Genomic DNA, 10119 nt, shown 5'->3' on the forward strand with positions numbered 1-10119 from the left:
CCTTAATTAGACAAAAAATGACCTCAAAGACATAAATTTACCTTAACGGAACACATAATTACCTCATATAGACCCAAACAACTACAAAAGAAACAAAACAACCACAAGGAGACAAAAAAACACAAAAATATGCTTCACATCTACAAAAAGACACAAAACAACCACAAAATGATCACATTGCGACACAAAACAAGCAAGAAATTACCTCACAGACACAAACTTACCTTAATAAGACACAAATCTACCTCAGACACCCAAATAATGACAAAAAGACATAAAACAACCACAAAATGACATAAAACACAGTGGAAAAAAGATATAAAATTACTTAACATACGAAATCACCCCAAAGAGACCCAAAATGACTGCAATATGCAAAACTAACACAAAGTGCAATGTACATAATTGACCAAAAAGCAAAATTACAATATAAAATCAGGATAGACTGTAAACCTATATGACGAATACGGATCTAAGAAGACATCAAACAAGTTTGAGGTGCAGACAGACAGATAAAATTTGAACCACACGACCTCCTCTGCAACATTTCACAGACTTAAATAATCTGAGTATGTGATCTCAGATCTGTGTTTGTTTTCATGTGCCTGATGTGGTCACGGCCGGCTGCAGTCACCCATTCTGCTCGACTGCCGGAGGCCTGTAACGTGTGCTCGCTGTCTGTTGGCTGCAGATGCTTTCGTGTGATTAGCACCGCTTGTTTGTTGGCACACGCTCTGTCTGATAGCAGTTACTCTCGTCACGGCTGGGAGCTGCCCCGAGGAGAAAACCCCTGCACCTGCCTGTTTCTGCCTAATGTAAACACGTAAAACAAAAAGTGTGTGTGTGTGTGTGTGTGTGTGTGTGTGTGTGTGTGTGTGTGTGTGTGAGCAGGAGGGAATTGTGGGATGTAAATGGAGTAATTTGCACAGATGAGATCAAGTTGTCAGGGCGTGTTAAGGCCGTCATACCTGAGGAGAGAAATTACACAGCCCTTATTAGACGTGTAAGTTCCTCGGGGTCGTGGGGGACGTGACCCAGAGGATCACTGATGCAAATGTGTGTGAAATGAGGCAGGAGATTGTTGTGGATTACAGCCAGCATGCCGGAGCAAAACATCACCTCTGGGGAGGATTCAGCCTGTGTTTTTCACCGTTAACTGTTGGTACGCTACATGTTTGTCCAGTTCAGTGGTTTAAATGAGAATCAGGTCCACAGTATTTCAATTAGACAATGTTTAGAAGAGAACAGTCCTACTAAACACAAAAAAAGTCTTTCCTTTGCTTAAAAAAAAAAGCAATATGATAACACTGTGAAAACGATCCTCGTGTACAGGGAGCCACAAAATCAACTGAAAACGTTGTAGTGCATGCCAGGCAAGTACTTAGCGATGTGACATTGTTATGACACACCATAAAGAAACACCACACACCTGTGCACAAAAGTGTTTTTCTAGAGAGCAGTGAGCATAAACAAACAAGAAGACGATGGCGAACACGCACGAGAAACAACAGCATCAGCAGCACAAACACAGTTCGGTGGTCCGCCATTGTTGTTATTGTCGTCCTCCTACTCTTGTACGGCTATCTGTCTGAAATGCAGTGCTCATGCACATGGATCCGTTTTCACAGGACAACAGAAGGCGTGGCGTTCTCAAAACATTACATTCTGGAGCACGGTTTCAAAAGTTTACATTTGCAGGCCCCCAAAACGCTGCTGTCCCGTGAAACCATGTAAACAAACCCTACAAGTCCTCAGCTATGTTTGCTTCCCTTTGAGGCCGCACCTCAGCTAAACGCTCACATCAGCATGCTTCATGCTCACAATTATGATTTTAGCATGCTGATGTTTTGCAGTTACGTTAACTGTGTCATTTTGCCATTAAAATTAAAACGTGTTTTGGAACAAAGTATTGCACTGCAGAAAAGTGTGACCGGATGATGGTGCTGGGGGAAAAGCCAGGGGATCACCACAGTCCTTAGGATTCATCCTCTTTGAACAAAGTGTCCAGATTTAGCAGCAATTCATCGAATAGTTGTTGAGACACTTCAGTGCGGACCTAAGTGATTGGGCGATGGACAGACAAAATGTCACTGCAATCCCTGGAGCCATATATTTCTAGTGTGCCAAAGAAACATGGGAAAATCAGGCCTCCTGATACTGAAGTTATCATTGTACATGAAAACAACTTTCCTTCAGGATTTACCAAACTTCTTTTACAAAACTACAAAAGAAGCCCTCTTCTATTTTTGCAGCATCAAATATTAACACTCACCCTTCACAACAAGACAATGCCACGGGTGCATCATCGGAGAAATCATTTAAGCTTTTTCATCTCAAGATTTGCTCGTGCTATGTAGAGTGATTTTCTCGGTCTCCACTGGCCGAGATCAGGGAGGGAAAAAAATGGAAACCTGCCAAAAAGGGAGCTCTGATTTTGAGAATCCTGCCTCAGGTTAAAAGACGATGAACCATAGCGGGCTTTGATCTGCGTTCATATCCAGGCAGAATAACGATGGCTCCTTTGACCGCAGCTAATGATGTCTGTGGTGTGTTATCGTGCTGCAGAGGGGGATTTGTAGCCACGCGGGTACCTTTAATGAGTTTTATTTGTTTTGTTTTATCCCCCTCCACCTCCTACTCACCTCAGTACACAGAGTAATGAAGAGGGAGGGGTAGCACGGGTTAAAGAATCAGACTTCTCCGTACCTTCATGGGGCTAATTATCCAACCCTCACGAGGATCATCTCACAGCTAGAGGAAAAGAGATTTCTCCTCTTTTCTTTCTACACATAATTCTATATTAACCTCCTTCGTTAGTATAAATTGGTGTCTGGATGGAGCTAATTTCACTTGGCAACCATTCCCATCCACAGGACCCAATTCTGTATACTGATTTATGAAAGAACACAAGGTATAAGCTCAAAAAATTAAAAAAAAAAACTTCATGGAAACACCCATTGGCGTCATTGGGCCTGGGTGTGAAAGGCTTTAAATGGTGTATTTTCTTATTTTGGTGATTTTAAAAATCACCCCAAAAAAAGTAAAATAAGAAAAAGCATTTCAAGAGAAAAAGGAAATCACCAAAAGGTTTGAAAGAAATAAAAACCCCCTTTTTTAAAATCAGCAAAAACTTTTCAAGAAAAAAAAAAGACAAGACAAAAAATATTGCCAAAACAGTTTTAAAGCGAAAACAAAAATCTAAAAAGAGTTTTAAAGGGGGAAAAAATCAATAGTTTTTTCAAAATCACTACAAAATATTAAAGGGAAAAAATGCCATAAATCTTTAAAAAAAATGGAAAAAAAACTCAGCAGTAAAATAAACACAAAATACAGCCATTTAAAGTTGGATGTCCATTCCATAAGCCAAAATAAAAAACGTAAGTTATTCCCCAGTGCTATACGAAACATTTTTGCACCACCCCCTCCCCTCTTATAAATAATGAACAGTCCCTAATACTGATTAAAAGCCTTGGATCTACTGTAATAACCTGTCATTCCGTCCATACTTGTACTTGACTAAATGCTTTAGTTAGATTATAACATTTTAATGATGGCATTTGTTAAGTTCTCTGTTTCTACTCAGTGTTAATTACAAATAGTTAAAAATAGGTTTCTCGACTATGTCCTTGCTGTAGCAGACACAGGTTTGATTCTGCCCTCGGCCATTTGCTGCACGTCATCTCTTCTCTCCCCCTTTCAGGCTATATCTGTCCTATCAAATGAAGACAAAAAAACCCCTGAAAATATCTGAAAAAAAGGTCTCTCGGGGTAAATGAGGTGCAGAGTGCAAAGTGCATGTAAAAGCATCAAAATAGAGCTTGTTCATCAAAAAGGAGGGTCCCCAATCTCCTCAAATCCTAAAAAACGCCCCTGCGAACACCAAAGAAATAGGTGCATGACAAGAATTTGGGAGGATATACTGTGTTTACTGTTAGAAAATATACTTAAATTCACTTTCTTTTGACTTGGGTAAAACTTCCTGAACTTTTGTGTTAATGCTGCACAAAAGCTACAACACGGACTCTTTCCAGGGCTCAGCATTAAACTTTAATCCATCTGTCCCACTTTTATTTTTTAGCAATTTTCACACTCTCAAAAGTCTCTAATCACTGACAGAGACGTCGCTTGGAAAGCGTGCCCTTTCACAGTATCGGTCACAGCACTTCCTCTACACAATACGCTTCCTATCTCTCTCTGTCGGACGGCAGGTCCCAGTCCATCTCCTCCTCATTAAGCATATGTCTCATTTTCCATTTCAGACAGCAGATAGCATAGAAGTGCACACAAAAGCACTATTTTCAGGCCCTTCTGCTCATCTCGTCTAAAAGTCTAATGAGAGTGGATCAAATATAACTGACACTGAGGGGAGACAAAGGGAGACGTAGCCCTGGGTGAAAGATGAGGCGAGGTAGAACAATGGGCCTAAATGTGCCGTCACTGCGGCGGTATGCAGCAGGGCCAGTGAATGCAGATGATTCTGTAATGAGGGATTAAGTGGTGGATTATGGGTCTTTATTAAGATGTTTCTGATCCTCATTAGGCTGAATCTCGTATCAGGGCATCGATTCCCCACTCGCTCGCTGGATTGGACGTTCTCTGGAGGAAGAAGAGAGAGGAAAGAGAAAGAAAGAGAAAGATAGAGAGACATGTGCCTCTATAATCCTCCTTTGAGGAGTGTAACAAAAAACTATATGTACCTATCTTGGTGGAGATAGGAAGTCAATTATAAAGACTATGTACATCTTGTTTTATGCATTTTCTAAGTTTAATAAAGTGCATCTTGAGCTTGAAAACACAACGTACAGTTGAGGTTTGCAGCTACTAAATCATAAACCAAAGCATTGAACATATTCAAATTTTGACAAAATGATGATTCAAGATGAAAAGTTCATGATATAACAAAAGTTATTACAATTATGGGGACATGTGTATAGGTCTACTATATTTCTAAACAATTCATCCAACAGTTGTTAAAATATTTCACAATTTATGGCAAATCATCAGATAAATGTTGTGAGAATGATAACATAATATTTCACTGATCAAGTCACATAAATATTCAGGGGATCAACAACCCAACATCCAGAAAAAAAGTTGGTATTGTAGCTTAATCCGACATATATTGTATTATATATTTCACTGAGAACCATAAAGTCAGCATGTCTCAACAGTGCTTTGCTATGTTATGTGTAATATGTTATTTCAGTGACCATACTCTGGTTGTGTAAACACTTTGAAACCTGAGAAAATTGTTTTCATTTATTTAACCCAAAAATTAGCAAAAATAAATAAATAAATAATTAGTACCAAAAAAAACAACCTAAAAATCAGAAAAAAGCCAAAGAATAAGGGAATGGCCTAAAATGGTCCTTAAAAGTAATAATTATTATGTGAGATATTTTTTTAAATATAACTATGATAATTATAAATGCAGTATTTGGGACATTTACCCTGCCTTTTTTAAAAATAATTTTCCTAAGCTACTAATGTCTTGCAAGTTGTGGAACAGTTCTCGCCAAGTTGCTCATTAGCTTTTCCCACATGTTTTCAAAAGAAAACCCCCAAAACAATTTACTAATATACAGATGGTTTAAATATTTCTGAAGGCATCTCAAAACAGCAAAAGAAAAGTGATGCCAATCCAGGTTTCAAAGGGTTAACCTGTGTCAAAGGGTTAACCTGTGTGATTGCTCGTTTTATTTGTCTTCCTTATTGGACTGAAGGAAACATACAGTTGAGCAGAAACAAACCCAGACGCTCTAAAGACAATATTTACATCTCATAACAACTCTGAGGGGCCGAAGCCAGATTTGAGCGACGTTAATATAATCAGAGAATCTCAGCTTTTCCAGTATTTACGTGACACTGTCCAAGTTTACGATCCAAGACTGTAGACACAACGGTTTGAATTCCACTCAGAATGAGACTAAACTTCCTCCTGCTCAGTGCAGCGACTTCAGCTGACAGAAAACCTGATTTTATAAGAAGACAGCAGCAGGTCAAACAGTACGCATCACTGCTTCTCAGCTGCACGTCAAAAGGCCGAACAGATGGTGAACAGCTGCATCGCACAGAATACACGGAGACACAGATAGAAAACCACCACCTGTCAGCAGGTGAGTGGGCAGCAAGACACGCAGATAACAGGCAGACAAAGAGTTTGGAGCACTTACTGAAGAACACATCAGCACATGGCAACTTTAACAAACCGAGTGAGGAAACGGGCCAATTATTAAGTGCAGGGCGGATGATAAGAGTGAGAGCAGGTGTGTAGGTGGGAGGGCATGCAGGTGACCAACAAGAAAGTCTGAGAGCGTCTAGTGGACGGTTTGAGGACAGCAGGGACAGACAGCCAGGCAGTGATTTAGATTTAGTCTTTAGACAAAAATGCCTCTTAGTTTTGGTCACATTTTCGTCATTTTTATTCTTCATTGTTAGTTTCAGTTGATAGGTAAAAAGGAAAAAAACCTGCACATTGCAGGGCACCAGTTATCACTTTTTGGGGGGCTTTTATTGCCTTTAATGGACAGGACAGTTTGAGCATGAAAAGGGGAGAGAGAGACATGCAGCAAAGGGCCAAGGCCAGAATCGAACCAGTGGCTGCTGCAGCAAGGATACAACCTCTGAATATGGGGCGCCACTCTTTCCACTGAGCCACTAGGCACCGCAGTTATCACGTATTTAATGCACCAAAGTGAGAATCAGACTAGATTTACATTGCGAGACACAATCTTCTATACGTATGTGAACAGTCATGTGACATGACCAAAGTATATGTCAATAAATATCAGTGAATAAATACATAATCACAGTGTGTTTAACCAAATTTAAGAATTAGAAATATAGTTTTCTAGACATTTTTTTCTTTTTTGGATAATATCTAATAATCTCCCTACAGCTAATTTTCAGGTAATTTTCTTGTCACCTTTTACTTTTTTTTCTTTTTTTCCCCAGACATTTCTTGTGAAGGCTCATTGCCTTTTCCTCATGTTTTAAAAAGAAATCACACCAATATTCTCAGGTTCCTTATGGTTTAAATGCTTGTGAAAGGCATCCGATTGCAGCCCAACAAAACTGATGTCAATCCAGGTTCTAAAGGGTTAACACAGGGTACTCTGCCTGCATTTAGAGCCAGCCTCAAGTGGCCATTAGAGGAACTGCAGTTTTTTTTACACCCTCGTTAGCTTCATTTTTCAGCCCCGGAGCTTGCCGCTTGGTTGGAAGCGTGAGCAGCTCTGATGTAAACTGTGAATGTGATGTACGGGGTAGTCAATATAAAAAATAATGTTTTAAACACACGAGCAGTTTAGGTTTTGACAGTTTTATTTAGTGCAAAGAGAGTCTAATAGCAGGAGTCGGTGATGCGCCTCATGCTCATGAACCTCATGCCGCTGCTGCCCATGTTCATGTTCATGAAGTTCCTGTACTCGCCGGGCCTCATGTACATCATCCTGCCTCTGTAGTTGGGCTGCTCGTACATCAGCCAGTGGCCCTCCATCACGTTGCAGGACATGCAGTTGGACATACGGTAACGCTCCATGATGTTCTCACAATCGTCCATCAGCTCAGACATCTGACCGGCGAAGTTCTCCCTCTCGTAGATCTTCATCCTGTAGGATCCCCTGTGCTGTGGTGCAGAGGAGGAGTGGGTTTAACTCAGAGCATTTCATATTTTAAGCATTATTTTCTAAATCTCACTAAAAGATATAACTGCGTGTAAAGCAAAATGTCTTTGACAGGAAATCAAGCCAGGTGTGAGCTCTTACCATGGGGATCATGCGGCAGGACCTGATGCAGTCGCTCATGCCCATCATGCTTGTGTAGTCGGCGTACTCGCCCCTCCTCATGAAGAACTGGTTGCCCATGTAGTTGGTGCGGTCGTACACCATGAAACAGCCTCTCTCCACCCTGCAGGAGTGGCACCTGCTCAGGTAGGAGGACATGTCGGGGCAGTCGCTCATGCACTCATAGGAACGACCCTGGAAGTTCCTGTCCTCGTAGAAGATGATCTGGGAGAGAGGAGGGAAAAGGATTTAATCATGTGAGGTATATGAGAGGTGTGTGTTCAAATTAAAGGGAAAAAATTTCAGTGTGAATTTAGGTTTTATGGATGTTGCGCTGTTAAGGATAAAGCTTACACTTTACTACCAAGTTTACTTTAAAGTGCAGCTTTTTACCTGCATACACTGACTTTTTTGTCCACTTGGGGGCAGCACACACAAGCCTTGAACAACAAACAAACATCGAACCTGATGCCTATTTACACATGCAGAAGATACATGGAGCAACATTAGCATCTATTTAAGTTGTGTCTGTCAGCCTGATGAATGTACGTGTCATTTTTTTTCATGCAGCTTTGTTTTTTGGGGGAAATTTTATATATTTGTATCTTTGAAGTCTGTCTGCCCTTAAGTGCTGGGCAGACATTGATGTAAATTTCCTAAATGAAAAAACAAACAAATATGAAAGTAACAGGGGGCTTCAATTTTGACAAAATTAAAGACATAGCCTGTCCCTACACGTTCTCATCCCAACTCGTAATATTTTAGCTTTGTCAGTAGATCTACACATCTTAATATGACACGCCAGGCACCCCTCTGCATCCGTTCTGGACGCTCGGAGATGGGCTATAAATAAACACTTGTAACGTGTATTTTGTCTTTACAAAGTACACTTCTGTTTTCACAGGAAATGCACAGTTTCTGCTCATTATGCATACAATCTTTTTAAAAATAAACTCAAAGTCTGAGTAATGAGTCTGGTTGTTGCGCATTGCCTCTAAAACTGATACACACAACGCGTATCCTGCGAAAGTTGCTGCTGTGCATCGGTGTCTGACAAGGACATCACTGACAAAGCGGCTGTTTTTGGTGCATAAGATTTACAAGAATGTAGGAAATTAGGTATTTAATGCTGAAAAATTTTCTGACGGGACAACCTCCAAACCCCCTGTTACATACGTGTGGCCCCCAAATGTTAAAACGAAACCTAGACTCTTGTGGATAGTGTTTTTTTAGGGCCTTTCCACTGAAAACAGCTGCCTGCTGCTGCCAAAAATTACACTTTAGGAGTTCTGAGTGAATCAAAACAGTGAAGTTTGCAGTTTATCCTGTTTAGTTTTGGTGACATTATGAAAATGAGGACTATGAGAGAGAGCTTACCCTGCTCTTCATGTTCATCCCAGAGGAAGTCATTCTGCTGCTGATGGACCTGCTGCTGCTCCTGCACCAAACTGTACCCCACCTGGTTTAACCCTTTGCTTTTATACCTGATCAACAGACTGGCGCTTTTGTCTCACCCCACTGAGCCAGCAACAGCGCCATAGAAAAACACAGAATATGGAGGGATTGTCCACATTTCCAGGGGCTCAGAAATCCTTTCAGCGGCCGTTTCTCGTACACAGGGTCACAGAAAGGGTGAAAGGGTTAACAATCGGAGGTCACACCTTGGCATTGTTTATTCACTGTGACAGACGCTGTTTTGTCAGCAACCACATGCTTCTGTTGTTTTGTTTTTCCTCTTTGTTCCTGACACGAATCACGTGTTATTAGTAAAGTTACTGACTGTAGTTTGTTTTGTTAGTGTATGTGGAAAGTTTCTGTATTTCTGATTTTTTTAAGTTTCATGGTAACGCCCAGTGACAGACCTGCATGTAAAAGCATCAAAATAATAGTTTCCTCAAATATCTTTTTTCACATGGCAAAAAATATATGACATAATAAATAGCAAAAACTGTACATAAAAAAAAAAGTTTTTAAACGCAAAGAATTATTATGTAAGTCTTTTTGAGGTTGATTGCTAAGTCAGTGATGTGTGGGTAACTATAAAATAAGTTAGGTCTGAGGTGATGTGTAAATATATAAAAATACAATAAAAATATATCAGTTATATCAAATGGTGTATAAGATGGAAATAAAAGAAAATGTCTTAAAAACATTAGGTTTTTGAAGACACATAACCTTACATTTACATTAGTTAGCAATGACTATTCTTAAATATCATAAATGTTCTTTTTGTCCTCAAATGGCAAAACTTTGATTACTTTTTGATTATACTTGCACAAAAATGAATTTTGCAACATAAAAATGTATGAATTACTAAATATAAAATTTAATATGA

General features: G+C 39.9%; 1 protein-coding gene across 1 annotated transcript; it reads right to left on the bottom strand.

The window, feature by feature from the left end:
- Nucleotides 1-7305: 7305 nt before the first annotated feature.
- Nucleotides 7306-9305, bottom strand: LOC121944309 (gamma-crystallin M2-like). The gene is made up of 3 exons (XM_042488053.2): nt 9162-9305; nt 7767-8009; nt 7306-7627 (listed from the first exon to the last, which is right to left on the bottom strand). The coding sequence occupies exons 1-3, from the start codon at nt 9192-9194 to the stop codon at nt 7343-7345; spliced, it is 561 nt and encodes a 186-aa protein (XP_042343987.2). The 5' UTR covers nt 9195-9305; the 3' UTR covers nt 7306-7342.
- Between the last annotated feature and the right edge of the window lie 814 nt (nt 9306-10119).

Source organism: Plectropomus leopardus, chromosome 4 (assembly GCF_026936395.1).
Source record: "Plectropomus leopardus strain MGB_pleo_1.0 chromosome 4, ASM2693639v1, whole genome shotgun sequence".
Classification (NCBI taxonomy): Eukaryota; Metazoa; Chordata; class Actinopteri; order Perciformes; family Serranidae; genus Plectropomus; species Plectropomus leopardus.